Genomic DNA, 15,369 nt, shown 5'->3' with positions numbered 1-15,369 from the left:
TACTTCTGACATGCCATCTCTCATATGCTTCGGGCCACTAATAACTACAGCATTGCAACAGAAATGGATTACACTCTGCATGTTTAAATGCATACATTTGGTGGAATCGACATTATTAACCCATACTGATCATCGTCACATTGGGCTTTAGTTGAATATATCTTGTCTTTATGTCTGCATATAAACCATGCTCTTATATAGGATATACTACAAGCAATGTTAATTACATAGCATTTTGATGTCTTCCATCTGAGCACATTTAGATTGTTAATTCTGTGCACAGAGAGGGTAGCTATAGGATATCTCGTATATTCACTTTCCTAAGAATAGCAAATGTAACCACCCTAGATACAGAAAGAAGTAGGACATGTGGTGTGATTTAACAAAGGACACTGCTTACTTTCCTGCATCATCCTCTGCGAGACCTGCATTTCAAATTCGTATGCATTGACAAATAGGATATTCTATGCTGTTTCCTTGGAAACAGGCATGTGTCCTTGTATACTGTAGATGCTGGAACAAATTGTCCTTTGCATCCCCTAGACATGGGAGAAAACCTAAGTCATACTAATGCCTATTCATTCCTACTACATACATGTTAATAACGTGTTGGTTCATCTTTAACTTGTTGGTTTATCTTAACGTGATATGGACAGAGACAGTTATTAAATCTTATTAACAGTCATTTTAAATCAGCTCAGCTGACATAAGAGAACAGTGGCTAGCAGAGTAGCTGTGCTACACCTGTGCAGTGCTTCAGATAGTGACTATGACTAAGCAGCTTTGTAAAATGAATGAGATCCGATACCACTACAGCTACTGCACTGGCGAAGCTCACAAATAAAACACACAGTAATGCTCTTTTTTTATATTAATATATGTATTTATTGTTATTCATTTTGATATCATTTTTTAAATTTTAGGCTTTGTAAATATAGGCCCCCTGTGCATGGCCCTACCATCACAGCACATACATTGGCACAACAAGATGGGTGAGAAATAGAAATGATCTAATCACACAGTTTATCACACAATTCAAAGACAAGTAAGTAACTGTAACATATTCAAACTTAATTTACCAAAATTAGCATTGTAGTAGGGTATGCCATAAGCAAGACATTATCATGATACATTCCAATATTAAATGGTCAAAGTATAAATAAAATTGAAAGAAAATGAAACAAAAATCATAACATGTACAGCAGTTGAATAGCTCAGATGTGTGTGGTGAGATTCTCCATGAGGGTGCTACCGCGTCCAAAGCACAATGCTCTCCCTAGCAAATAAATAAAATAACCTCTGTTTTTAAATTAAAAAAACTGCTGACAATATAAAAATACATGGCATTGTAGTTCATTACATAAACCAACAATTTATATATAAAATATTTATTGACGTGTATAAAAATATGCTTAACAACTTCTTGAAAAGGGTAACAGCCATAAGCTTTTTTTTGTCTGCCACTTCAGAACGCACACTGTCAACCACAAAAATCCAACATATGTACAAACAATCAACTATTAGAGCAGTCAGAACGTCATTTCAACAACAATGGACTGTTTCACGTAGCCTAACTATTTTTCTGACACGATTATAGGATAAGTGTAAAATTCAAGCAGTGCTGCATGGAAATTCATACTCCAAAATAAATTAAATAGAAAAGGAATTTTCATCAATTGAATTAAGTATCATAATGTCAGTGTATCTTTGGAGAAAGGGAGAGAGGATGGTGACGGAGACACGTTTTCAAACATTGTGTCACACCAACACCAGCATAACAGTATTTCAGCCCACTTAGATAAAGGCCCAGTGCAGTCAAAAATGGGATTTAACTGTGTTTAAAAATAAATATTTCCACACTATGAGTTTGGAATTATACTGTAAAATTATGAAAATTATGATAATGCCCTTTTAGTGTAAGAGCTGGTTGACCAGACCGCCTGAAATTTCAGATTGTTTTGGTGGGATAGAGTTTTGGCCTGCCTGGTGGTAAATTACTTAATAGGCCAATAAGAGAGTTCCAAATAACTAATTTTCAGTTCTTCCCTCCACACTCAGACCACTCCCAGACAGTCCTAGCTAAAGTTTTGCTTGAGAAATTGCAATTGAAAACAATCACAGTAATTGTTACCCAGAAATGATTTGATATTGAGATAAAAATGGCTGCATTGGGCCTTTAATAACAAACACAGGCAGTGTGAGCTATCCTATAAAACAGAAAATCTACAACGAACATACAAACAGACGAAGCCAGGACAAGAGCCAGGGAATTCAATATTGAGAAATACAGCTTTGATATCAGTTAGTTGAGGCAGTGAGTAACAAAGCAGTAATGTGAGATAGATAAGCTACTGCACGTTGTCACACTGAATGATTCAGAGGACTGGTACTGCTGCTGCAAACTGTTGAACATTCAGCTGGATGTTGCCACTGTAGTACTGTACTGTAGGTATGTGTCTTTGTTAGGCTGTTTCTTGACTAGAGGACAGTAAACTAATTTGGGGTAATTTCCATAGGAAGTGGTTTAATCCCTGGTGTCTCCTGTCCAGACAGTGTCTAGCACAAGCTAAAGCCACCCCCTCTCCTCCTCCTCCTCCTCCTCCTCCTCCTCCTCTTCCAACTCCTCCTCCCCTTACTCCCCTTCTTCCTCCTCTGCCTCCTCCTCCTCATCCCCTTCCTCCCCCTCCTCCTCATCCTCCTCCTCCTCCCCCTCCTCCTTCTCCTCTGCCTCCACCACCTCCTCCTCCCCTTACTCCCCCTCCTCTAGGCTCAACATTTTGGGACAAGGACCTCTCTCACTCTCCATCGCATGGTAAAGTGCCGTCTTCGCTGGCACGTGAGGGCAAGGCAGTACCCAGCTCATCCACACACCAACAGTGGCCACGCTGCATACCCTTGGAGGAGCGACACTGTGTTGTGTGACAGGATAGAGAAAGATAATATGTCATCATACCACATAACTATTGTCTGCATGCCCACAGCCCAGAGGGCCTGGAAGCAATGTCCTTTATCCTAAGCCATTTTTGGGCTGAATTGAATAGAGCATGCAATTGAAAAGAGGAATACAAAAATATTGATTAACCTTTATTTAACTGGGCAAGTCAGTTAAGAACAAATTCTTATTTACAACGACGGCCTACCCTAACGACGCTGGGCCAATTGTGCGCCGCCCTATGGGACTCCCAATCACGGCTGGTTGTGATACAGCCTGGAATTGAACCAGGGACTGAGGTGACGCCTCTAGCGCTGAGATGCAGTGCCTTAGACCGCTGCGCCACTCGGGAGCCCAAATAGCATGCCACTCTCTTGATCTCAAAAAACACATATACTATTCATACACAGGCAAATATTCACGTCAACAGCCGCGCTGCGCTATAACTACCTGCTTTTTCCTGTAGAAGCCCCGAGTGTCACAGTTGGGGATATAGATGTCACGATCAGACTGAAAGATAGTGAGCTCAATACCCCGCAGAACACTATTGAGCAGCTTGCGGCAGGGTGCCTAAAAAGAGGATACATTGATGAATACAGAAACTATACAGTCATAAATACAGCAACTATACATTGATAAATACAGTAACTACTGTATGCAAGGAGAGAGCCTCCATATTAAATGGCAGCAAGAGAAGCCCATGGTTGATGTTAGAAGACCCTTTCTAGCCTATTAGAGTAGCTACAACACGTGTGGATATCATAGAAGATTGAGGTCACTGATGCAGCATGAAGCCAGAAGCAAAACATATTATATGTCACATAATATCATGTCATTATATAATGATATTGTTAAACAAGGACTGTCTCTTTCCAAGTCACTTAGACAGTGGTTTGAAGCAACTGTGTGACTATGTATGCAGTACCTGTCAAATTGTAGAAATAAATTCTATGTTGGGTTTGTGTTTCATTGCAGATCCACCTCCTCTCCTCTCCTCGTAAAGTGAAAAACCCAAGGCCGCCACAGTCGAGTCTAAACTTTACTGATTCACATCATGGTCTATTAGTTCTGCCGCATAGCAGCATACACATCATGCGCCATAATGTATGGCTTTAGAGCACTATATGTGGTACTGCTGTCGCTGTATCACCCAGACAGCAGAGCAGCTTCAGTAATAACTCTCACTACCCGACTCCTTCCATCATACAGTATCTATCTGTATGAATATGAATGCATTATGTAAGCAGCTCTACATATTTCTCAGATTTAAACAGGTGTGGGTAAATGTAAGTAGAAGTCATTATTAGCTTACTGCATCAAGTGGCTTAAAGCAGGTACCGTACTTGGATAACACTTACCTTTTCTATTTCACCACTTTGTGAAGGATGTGGACCTATAGGAGAGAGCAGCACATTACCATGAATACATTCAACCAGGGCATTACCAAGAACCTTAAACCATCTCTGATATCAAAATATAAGTTAGAAGTGTTTTGCTTCAAGCTGTTGCAAGACACGAAGCATCAATCATATACAAGTGCAAGGCAGGAAATGTAACACCTGTATTGTATTTGAGGGTTAAAAAGGCGTCTGAAGATTGTAATTTCCCTTACAATTTTTTTAAATTATCAAGCACTACAGAAAACGTCCATGAATTATAATCCACATATAAAAAGCACATTTCCTGCTGCTGCAGGAGTATTTTCCTGCTGTAGCAAACTGGCTCAAATCAAGACCCTGCATCATTACTGGACACAGTGATTCGGCTCTGAATTGATATTTCCTGTAGTATGTCCTTCCTAAGGAATCGCAGTGGCTTAGTCTGAACAGTAGATGGAGACCCCTAGCAATGAAAAGCATCATTATCTGACTGTAGGTGACAGTATAACACATCATTCTGTGCTGTCAATAAAATGCACAGATCACACCCTTGAAATGCATGCATGTACAGTACCATCACCGTACACATCCATATACATGCACACCATATACATACACATACTTGCACACACATACTTACACAAGCTCCAACGTACTGAAACACCTAAAGCGTTCCTCAAGTGTCTGTGCATCATAGTGTTGACTACATCTTTTTATTACATGACTGATGATAGGCTGTTCAATCCAACATTTGAGACTTCTAGTCCAACAGTCTCTCAAATTAGATTTTTGTCACAAGACACCATGCAGTGGCACTGCAGCATAGAAATCAAGACCATGCAGCCTTTTCAAATTCATCTTTGGTGCCTGTCATGTATCTAACACTAAATGTCATACTCTTATAATAAAACAATACTAGCATTTATTTTTGGTGCACACCAACATAGCATACAATCCTCACACTGATGATAAGAGAATGCGTTTCTTACTTATCAGTCTTACCTGATAAGCTAAGCTGTAGTATAATTGCCCTAACACACACAACACAGAGATTAATTTAATAATATTAGATGTGCCAGTGGTGTGTGTCTCAGTCTTACCTGTGGGGTGGGGCCTTTCCGTGGGACTGGTCCTGCTGTGCTTGGTGCAGAAGCCCCTGCCCTGCAGCAGCGCCTGGAGTGGGCTGTGTTCCTGAGGAGGGGGCACGCAGCGCAGCCCCTTGGCACAGCTCATGGTGTACACACCACAGGGCTCTCCCTGGGCCAACATGGATGTGCTGCCTGCTTGTCCAATATGGTCCCGGGGGGCCCGACCTGCCCCCAAAGATTCTCTACAAGAGGGACAACCCTTGTAGGGGCCCAAGCGGTTAGCCAGAATCCAAGATCCGCAGTGAGCAATCAGCAACAAGACAATAGTCGTTAAGTTAGAAAGGAGAGGCATTTTCTGTCCAGGTCTCAGGTTAAGCTCCACACACACACTCTCTCTCTTTTTCTCTCTCTGTCAGTCAACTGTGGCTGATGCTATTTCTGGATGTATATTTATCTCTTTCTCCTCTTTCTCTCTGTCCTCTCTCCGTCTCTTCAGCTTTGCTTGGTGCTTAGCCGGTTCAATCGTTAGGCAGCCAGGAGTCCCCTGCAGTGCCAGAGGAGACAAATTGAGATCGAGAGAGACACAGCAAAGCAGCAGCTTTTAAAGATCTGAAAGGCGGTGATAGAGAGGGAGAGAGAGAGCACAGTTATGACACCTTCAGGGGCTGGGACTCAGAGAGAGAGAGAGAGAGAGAGAGAGAGAGAGAGAGAGAGAGAGGGAAGGAGAGAGAGAGAGAGAGAGAGAGAGGAAGGCAGAGAGGGAGTAGAGAGAGGTGGGGGGTGGATTATTTTCCTTTTGGAAATTAGCTAAATCTCCCCCACCCCTTCTTTTTCTACTGTTTATCAGCACACCCCCATAGACTGACCCCTTTCCATAGTAATGTTAAACATTTTACATGTACAAACAGTATACATGACAAAATATACACTTTCTCCCCATTATGCATTGATGTCAGTCAGACCATTCTGATCATATTTGCCATGGTAACAATTACGGCAAGGTATAGAATTGCATTCAGCTATACTGACTGCAATGTCTAGCTTTATGGGAGTTGTTCTAATACTCTTGTCAACCCCGACCACAGAAGAATACAGAATACTGCTTGGATCTCACAAAAGCAGTACTACATGAAAAAGTAACTGATAAATCAATTAAAACTACAACCACTGATCCAATTGCAGATAATTAAATAGATATTGAACTGTCCGTGTACAGAAGAATGGTGAAAGTTAAAATAACCAAACAAATACCTTATTTTACCTTCTAAGTACAATGTAATAATGATCTACACAGATGTGTGCCAAATGTTAATTAAGAAAGGGTTCCAGAAGTAGAAGTGTTTTAATGTAAACTGATTGCCATGAAAAACACAATGTTTCAGAAGCTGGCATATCATGTACCACTTTGTGTAATACATGTACATAACTATAACCCATTGGAGTTTGCTGGATCTTTTCCAGATCAAACAATGTTGGATGAATTGGTATCGTTCCACTAGGGGGATTATCCCACCTCCTGCCAAACTATAGTGAACGTGAATTGAGACCAGGGATGACAGATCTTGATAATGGCAGGACTGGGTATTTAACCATTGTAACCATTTCGTAGAACGTAGTTTAGTGAAGTTTCATAAGAGGTTGTCTTGATTTCTCAGCAGTCTTTTTACAAACTCGAGAATATGTGAGGACTAAATCATATAAAGAAGTTATTCAGTCTTGAGGGGACAGTAGATTGTAGATGGTAGATTCTGATTTTCTTGCCCATGCTGCCATTGTTTGTATTGGAAGAGGCATCCACTGGATAATTAAGGAGGACTTGCTTGAGCTGGAATGTACATACTGACTGTAAGAGGGAAAGGCTGTGTCAGGCATGCAGCTACTAATAATGCAATCCATCTATGCACTCAACCGTTTAAGATTTGCTTCACGGGCGCCGTCTTCAAGAGATCACTCACTCTCACCCATCCTGAGCCTCAAACCTCTTCATACCACTTACAGTTCCATTGTATGTAGTAAAAAAGATGATCTATGTGTTTTTAGAGTTGTGATTATAGTAGGCATAGAATAACAATTGATATGGGGCTATAATGTAGATTACAGTTAATTTGATAAGCCAGCCTTAGCTGGAGGATCATAGAGCAGAGATTTAGATTGACGCATTAGAATTAGAATGACTCTAATGAACCAATAGAATTACAATGGCTAATTCTATTTCTAAGTGTTAGAGCCCCATAGGTTAGAAATCCACTCTTATCCAGGCCACCTATCTCATAGTGCTGGGTGCTATAGTTTGTCTGAGGTCACTACCATGAAGGAGGTTCCTGTAAGGACAATAAACTGTTGTCATGAGGCAACATCAACAAAACGATATCAAAAGACAAATGAGCATTTCAGAGAGCATTAACCAGGAATTAAAAAGATGTTGATCTAACAACATTGAAATTGTAATGGCAATGCACCACTAAAATAAGGGCACATATATACATGATTGGCTCTTGACCAACCTGCTGGACCACCTGCTGTATCTTAGGGCAAAATTATATCTAGAACACAGCGGCAGGTCAATACTTCCCAAAGCTCCGGAACCCATAGACATTCACAAACTAGACTACATCGCAATAGTTCCGGAACCCCACTTGGTGAAAACCTTCTTGGTCGTCAGCCGCCTGGTTTTATTATTAGGAATGATTAATCTTGGCACTAAGAAAAAGAAATCACCTGCCGTCTTGTGTTCCCATCAATGCTAGCTACAGGAGCTACAGCCCTAGCTAGTTTGTTTCCACATGTTCTGTCAGGAGAACGTTCCAAGAGACACGCCAGACCAATGGGGGCTCTTTTTTTCCACACTCCCTGGATTACTCATTTTTCCTCCCACCTTTTACCCCCACCCCTCTCAGGTGTCTGTTGAGTCAGATGTAGGCTACTCCTATTATTTCCTCCTCTCACAAAATATAGACTACAATGACTGCATGCCCTCCACACTTTTCAACCACCTAATGCTACAGTATCTGGGAAACTCCATTTGTGTCCAAGGCCTATGGTAGCAAACAGTTTTCCCATAGGGTAAATCAAGGGCACAAGTGGTCACTAGCTCAGATAGTGACATACTGTGTCCAGGACAATTCATATTGCGGGAACAACTATTTACAATATCTCATTGGTTCCTTTTATCAGGGAGCACCACTGCCTCTTGAAACACCTCTCTGTACACAGACAGACCTATTCGATATCACAAAATATGATTTTATGATTCTGATGTGGAATTGGTTTCACAGCTTGTCAGTCTTTCTCATGGCTAGCTTTGATTGGCTCACTGAAGTTACCGGTGTCTGATGTCAGTAGGAAGCGCCATACATTTGCAACGGTTTTCTACTGTAAAGTTTTGGAGTCTTACCAAATGAACACAAGTGCCTTTGAATTAATTATTTAAACACATACTGGACAAATGGTAAGCAATGCACAAGAATAGTGGTATGCTGTGTAGCCACCGCTCTAGCAAGTGAGTTCACAAGCCAGTAACGTTAGTAGCTAGGGAATCTATTTGTCCGATGTGCGCTAGTTAGCTAGTATGCTACGTAGGTAACGTTAGCTACTGAAGCGTTGCTCAAATTGTTTTGCTAATACCGGTAACGTTAGGTGCCACTAGCTAAATAGCTTAGGTTAAATTGATATACACCTTTTATGGGGTTAGCGTTCCTACACAGCCATATCTCCATGTTGCGCTTGTTTACGGAAAATATGAGGCGACCACCTCTGCTAATTAGCTATCCTAACAGGCTCCAAACAAGTTTGACTTGGGAAGTTTAGTTTCGTTTAGTGCATAATTTAGTGCATATTAGTCCACTCCAAAATAATTACAGCATCCAAACTGCATGTAGCCTATACTCGCGCCATTTGATGAATGGAAATAGACATCTGTTACAAAACAAAAAGTGACCCTAATGTCATTCAGTGATTGACATTGATTAGGCCTACATTAAATGATGCGTATTGTATGACAAATGTACCTTTTTTGTAGCCTGAAAAGTCGGGACACCTGAAATGGGGCTGAAACTGTTCCAGGAAAACAGGATGGACACCCTAACACATATGGTCAATTTACTAGGCTAGTAGTCTACAATGTGTATTACCATGAACTTCTAACAGGCCTACCATTAGCCAGTGATGTAGTGGTAAAACAAGTGGTGGGTAAACTCTGATTGCTGGTCAAAGTAAAAAAACAAAAACACTCCCAATAGTTCAATGCATTTATCAGACAAAGGTGTGTCATCATCATTTACTTGAGTTTACCCTCCACTAGGCTTAAAAAAGTATATATATATTTCACCTTTAAAGAGGTAGGCTAGTTGAGAACAAGTTCTCATTTACAACTGCGACCTGGCCAAGATAAAGCAAAGCAGTGCGTCAAAAACAGCAGTTACACATGGGATAAACAAATGTACAGTCAATAACACAATAGAAAAATATGTATACAGTGTGTGCAAATGAAGTAAGGAGGTAAGGTAATAAATAGGCCGATAGGGGCGAAGTAATTACAATTTAGAAATTTACACTGGAGTGATATGTGCAGATGAGGATGTGCAAGTAGAAATAGTGCAAAAAATAAATAAATATGGGGATGAGGTAGGTAGTTGATTGGATGGGCTATTTACAGGTGGGCTGTGTACAGCTGCAGTGATCGGTAAGCTGCTCTGACAGCTGACGCTTAAAGTTAGTGAGGGAGATATATACAGTGGGGCAAAAGTATTTAGTCAGCCACCAATTGTGCAAGTTCTCCCACTTAAAAAGATGAGAGGCCTGTAATTTTCAACATAGGTACACTTCAACTATGACAGACAAAATTAGAAGAAAAAATCCAGAAAATCACCTTGTAGGATTTTTAATGAATTTATTTGCAAATTATGGTGGAAAATAAGTATTTGGTCAATAACAAAACTTTATCTCAATACTTTGTTATATACCCTTTGTTGGCAATGACAGAGGTCAAATGTTTTCTGTAAGTCTTCACAAGGTTTTCACACACTGTTGCTGGTATTTTGGCCCATTCCTCCATGCAGATCTCCCCTAGAGCAGTGATGTTTTGGGGCTGTTGCTGGGCAACACGGACTTTCAACTCCTTCCAAAGATTTTCTATGGGGTTGAGATCTGGAGACTGGCTAGGCCACTCCAGGCCCTTGAAATGCTTCTTACGAAGCCACTCCTTCGTTGCCTGGGTGGTGTGTTTGGGATCATTGTCATGCTGAAAGACCCAGCCACATTTCATCTTCAATGCCCTTGCTGATGGAAGGAGGTTTTCACTCAAAATCTCACGATACATGGCCCCATTCATTCTTTCCTTTACACAGATCAGTCGTCCTGGTCCCTTTGCAGAAAAACAGCCCCAAAACATGTTTCCACCCCCATGCTTCACAGTAGGTATGGTGTTCTTTGGATGCAAATCAGCATTCTTTGTCCTCCAAACACGATGAGTTGAGTTTTTACCAACAATTTTGGTTTCATCTGACCATATGACATTCTCCCAATCTTCTTCTGGATCATCCAAATGCTCTCTAGCAAACTTCAGACGGGACATGTAATGGCTTAAGCAGGGGGACACGTCTGGCACTGCAGGATTTGAGTCCCTGGCGGCGTAGTGTGTTACTGATGGTAGGCTTTGTTACTTTGGTCCCAGCTCTCTGCAGGTCATTCACTAGGTCCCCCCGTGTGGTTCTGGGATTTTTGCTCACCGTTCTTGTGATCATTTTGACCCCACGGGGTGAGATCTTGCGTGGAGCCCCAGATCGAGAGAGATTATCAGTGGTCTTGTATATCTTCCATTTCCTAATAATTGCTCCCACAGTTGATTTCTTCAAACCAAGCTGCTTACATATTGCAGATTCAGTCTTCCCAGCCTGGTGCAGGTCTACAATTTTGTTTCTGGTGTCCTTTGACAGCTCTTTGGTCTTGGCCATAGTGGAGTTTGGAGTGTGACTGTTTGAGGTTGTGGACAGGTGTCTTTATACTGATAACAAGTTCAAACAGGTGCCATTAATACAGGTAATGAGTGGAGGACAGAGGAGCCTCTTAAAGAAGTTGTTACAGGTCTGTGAGAGCCAGAAATCTTGCTTGTTTGTAGGTGACCAAATACTTATTTTCCACCATAATTTGCAAATAAATTCATTAAAAATCCTACAATGTGATTTAATGGCATTTTTTTCCTCATTTTGTTTGTCATAGTTGAAGTGTACCTATGATGAAAATTACAGGCCTCATCGTTTTAAGTAGGAGAACTTGCACAATTGGTGGCTGACTAAATACTTTTTTGCCCCACTGTATTTACCACTGCATTTTAAACAAATAGAAGAATGGTTAAATTAGCATTATTTAGAGACACCCCAAAGTTTTACTTTTGTTGCGTTTAAGGGAGCTAGAGTCTCATTCAGGGGATCTGAGCCTCTCCTGGCTCCCCTGTAATTTGCACCTTGCTCACCTAGGTTTCTACCAATTAGCTTCCAAGTAGAGAATTTGACTCACCCTTTCACCCCTTCCTCAAATACAGGGGTAACCAACCCATCTTCTGGAAAGCTACTGAGTGTGCTGGTTTTTACACTAGCCCTACCTGAACTCACTGGATTTAGCCAATCCTGACCTCAAGTCAAGATGGATGACATCAACCTACACTACAGGTTCCTGAACTGGCGGAGGAGGATCAGAGACGTGCGTGCTGTACACTTTCAGGAGCGCTACAAAAGAATGCTGAAGAATGGAGACACACTCAGGTGAGCCTGTTATGAGTGGCAAGAGGGTTCCCAGCGGATCCACAAGTTTGAAATGTCATCACAACGAGATTGCAATTAATTATGGTTGTAAACTGGTTGAAGATTACAACTCTCCCCATGCCCATGTATTAGGCTACACATTGACAGTGCCTTCAGAAAGTATTCACACACCTTGATTTCTTTGACATTTTGTTGTGTTACAGCCTGAATTTAAAATTGATTAAATTTAGATTTTTTTCACTGGCCTACACACCAATACTCCATAATGTCAAAGTGGAATTATGTATTAATTCAAAATGAAATGTCGTAAGTATTTCAATTTTTTGTTATGGCAAGCCTAAATAAGTTTAAAATAGCTTAACAAGTCACATAAGTTGCATGGATTCATGCAACTTAGTAGTGTTTAACATGATTTTTGAATGGCTACCTCATCTCTGTACCCAACATATAAACTCAGCAAAAAAAGAAACGTCCTCTCACTGTCAACTGCGTTTATTTTCAGCAAACTTAACATGTGTAAATATTTGTATGAACATAACAAGATTCAACAACTGAGACATAAACTGAACAAGTTCCACAGACATGTGACTAACATAAATGTATTAATATGTCCCTGAACAAAGCGGGAGGGTGTCAAAATCAAAGTAGCAGTCAGTATCTGTATCAGTATCTAGCCCTCACCCTCTGATCCAACAGGTCCCAGACGTGCTCAATGGGATTGAGATCCGGGCTCTTTGCTGGCCATGGCAGAACACTGACATTCCTGTCTTGCAGGAAATCACGCACAGATCAAGCAGTATGGCTGGTGGCATTGTCATGCTGGAGGGTCATGTCAGGATGATCCTGCAAGAAGGGTACCACATGAGGGAGGAGGATGTCTTCCCTGTAACGCACAGATGTCTCAAGTTTTGAGGGAGTCTGCAATTGGCATGCAGAGAATTGAATGTTCATTTCTCTACCATAAGCTGCCTCCAAATTTGGCAGTACATCCAGCCGGCCCACAACCGCAGACCACATGCACTTATGCATATTTAAAAACTATATTAAAAACTATATTTAAAAACTTTATATAACTAGGCAAGTCAGTTAAGAACAAATTCTTATTTTCAATGACGGCCTAGGAACAGTGGGTTAACTGCCACTGCCTTGTTCAGGAGCAGAACGACAGATTTTTACCTTGTCAGCTTGGGGATTCGATCTTGCAACCTTTCGGTTACTAGTCCAACTACTAGGCTACCTGCAGCCCCGCATAGGGAGTGGCAGTGGTGTGTGTGTGTGTGGGGGGGGGAGCCATTTGACTAGATGTTCAGGAGTCTTATGGTTGGGGGTAGAAGCTGTTTAGAAGCCTCTTGCACCTAGACTTGGCGCTCCGGTACCGCATAGCAGAGAGAACAGTCTATGACTAGGGTGGCTGGAGTCTTTGTCAATTTTTTCGGGCCTCTGACACTGCCTGGTATAGAGGTCCTGGGTGGCAGGAAGCTTGGCCCCGGTGATTTACTGGGCCGTTCGCACTCCCCGCTGTAGTGCCTTGCGGTCGGAGGCCGAGCAGTTGCCATACCAGGCAGTGATGCAACCAGTCAGGATGCTCTCGATGGTGCAGCTGTAGAACCTTTTGAAGATCTGAGGACCCATGACAAATCTTTTCAGTTTCCTGAGGGGAATAGGCTTTGTCGTGTCCTCTTCACGATTGTCTTAGTGTGTTTCAGGAGCGGGACAAGACACCCTTTTTTTGACTGATGACTGATATAAGGGCATATATGTGAGGCCTATCTGGCTTATATAATTATGATGATCATAGTGTATTTTCTTAGTCCAAGTGAAGTGACACAGAATGGTCATAATGCTTCATGACAGTGTCATAAAGTGTATTTTCTTTAAGTTATTTAAAATATGATTAAGAAAAAAAACAAGCAAAGGGAAACTTCTTGGCAGGGAAAAAAACGGAATTTTAATGAATGTGGTTGTTGACACTCTTATATAGGTGTCATAACCAGCCACATTAAATAATGCAATGTATGTCACAACAGGTGTAAATATATGCAGGTGCAAGGTGCTTAACTTGAATTTGACACTCTGAAATTCAAATCAAATCAAATCAAATCAAATTTTATTTGTCACATACACATGGTTAGCAGATGTTAATGCGAGTGTAGCGAAATGCTTGTGCTTCTAGTTCCGACAATGCAGTAATAACAAGTAATCTAACTAACAATTCCAAAACTACTGTCTTGTACACAGTGTAAGGGGATAAAGAATATGTACATAAGGATATATGAATGAGTGATGGTACAGAGCAGCATAGGCAAGATACAGTAGATGGTATCGGGTACAGTATGTACAAATGAGATGAGTATGTAAACAAAGTGGCATAGTATAGTATAAAGTGGCTAGTGATACATGTATTACATAAGGATACCGTCGATGATATAGAGTACAGTATATACGTATGCGTATGAGATGAATAATGTATGTCTGAAATTCAAGTACTGGAATACCTTGAAAATCTGATGTTTTGGCAAGATGGTATTTAAAAAGTACAGATAAATGATCAAATATGTTAATATGAAAAAGATTAGAAAAATGTATTGGTCTTGCAAATTAATTTTCAGGCAGACTACCGAATTTTATTTCCTCACGTGTTACGCGCTCTGGTTGCCAGGCAATCCTGCTCATTCCATCCACACTGCCACTCAGCCAGGCAGGTACATAACTGACTGATTAGGCGAACATCCCATCGATAGCTAAAATTCCGGGCAGATGTAAATTCCAGCCTGCCCGGTAGGATATTGATGTTTATGAATGGTTTTACCAGACCCATCCAGGGATGTAGAGGGTAAACGCTGTTCATGCACCTTTGTATTTGTGAAATAGCGTTTACTCACCTTTTTAAAAATTGAGTTATCGTTTACCCGCATATTATTGCGTTCCCAGCGTTGATCAATGCTCAAAGGCTTCTTGATATGAGTTCTAATTACGCTTACATTTGCGAACAAGTGGAATCATGAATGATTTATGTATGCTCGTTATATCCTCCTGCTCCTCCACCTTTGCCTTGTTAGCGGCACATTCACTCTCCACTCTGCCCACGACATAGGCCGAGAGGTGAAACGAACTACCTCAGCCCAGACCTACAGTGGCAGAGAGACGCCGCTCACAGTGGGATTTTTAACACCCCTTGACTCTTGCCACCAAAAAACTGTTTTTCGAAGACT

General features: G+C 41.2%; 2 protein-coding genes across 6 annotated transcripts in view; one reads left to right on the top strand and one right to left on the bottom strand.

Annotated features, from left to right (window-relative positions):
* Positions 1 to 861: 861 nt before the first annotated feature.
* The window catches only part of LOC139368448 (insulin-like growth factor-binding protein 6), an 81,428-nt gene continuing 66,920 nt past the window's right edge, over positions 862 to 15,369 (bottom strand). For 2 of the 3 annotated variants that reach the window (XM_071107352.1, XM_071107351.1), the window contains 4 exons: positions 5,412 to 5,943; positions 4,291 to 4,325; positions 3,383 to 3,502; positions 2,753 to 2,909 (listed from right to left, as the gene is read on the bottom strand). In XM_071107352.1, the coding sequence (XP_070963453.1) occupies positions 2,796 to 2,909; positions 3,383 to 3,502; positions 4,291 to 4,325; positions 5,412 to 5,751 (609 nt within the window). In that variant the 5' untranslated portion in view covers positions 5,752 to 5,943 and the 3' untranslated portion in view covers positions 2,753 to 2,795. Of the gene's footprint in view, positions 2,910 to 3,382; positions 3,503 to 4,290; positions 4,326 to 5,411; positions 6,009 to 15,369 lie in introns of all 3 variants that reach the window. The other variant, XM_071107353.1, reaches the window with a different exon arrangement.
* LOC139368447 (SPRY domain-containing protein 3-like) overlaps positions 7,814 to 15,369 on the top strand; it is an 88,745-nt gene continuing 81,189 nt past the window's right edge. For 2 of the 3 annotated variants that reach the window (XR_011626964.1, XM_071107348.1), the window contains exons 1-2: positions 7,815 to 8,847; positions 11,938 to 12,157. Coding sequence is in view for 2 of the 3 variants with exons in the window: in XM_071107348.1 (XP_070963449.1) it covers positions 12,039 to 12,157 (119 nt within the window). In the remaining variant the exon portion in view is untranslated. Of the gene's footprint in view, positions 8,848 to 11,937; positions 12,158 to 15,369 lie in introns of all 3 variants that reach the window. The other variant, XM_071107349.1, reaches the window with a different exon arrangement.

Source organism: Oncorhynchus clarkii, chromosome 16 (assembly GCF_045791955.1).
Source record: "Oncorhynchus clarkii lewisi isolate Uvic-CL-2024 chromosome 16, UVic_Ocla_1.0, whole genome shotgun sequence".
NCBI classification, from domain to species: domain Eukaryota; kingdom Metazoa; phylum Chordata; class Actinopteri; order Salmoniformes; family Salmonidae; genus Oncorhynchus; species Oncorhynchus clarkii.
The sequence above is the reverse complement of the archived record's forward strand: the minus strand, read 5'-3'. Positions and strand labels throughout refer to the sequence as shown.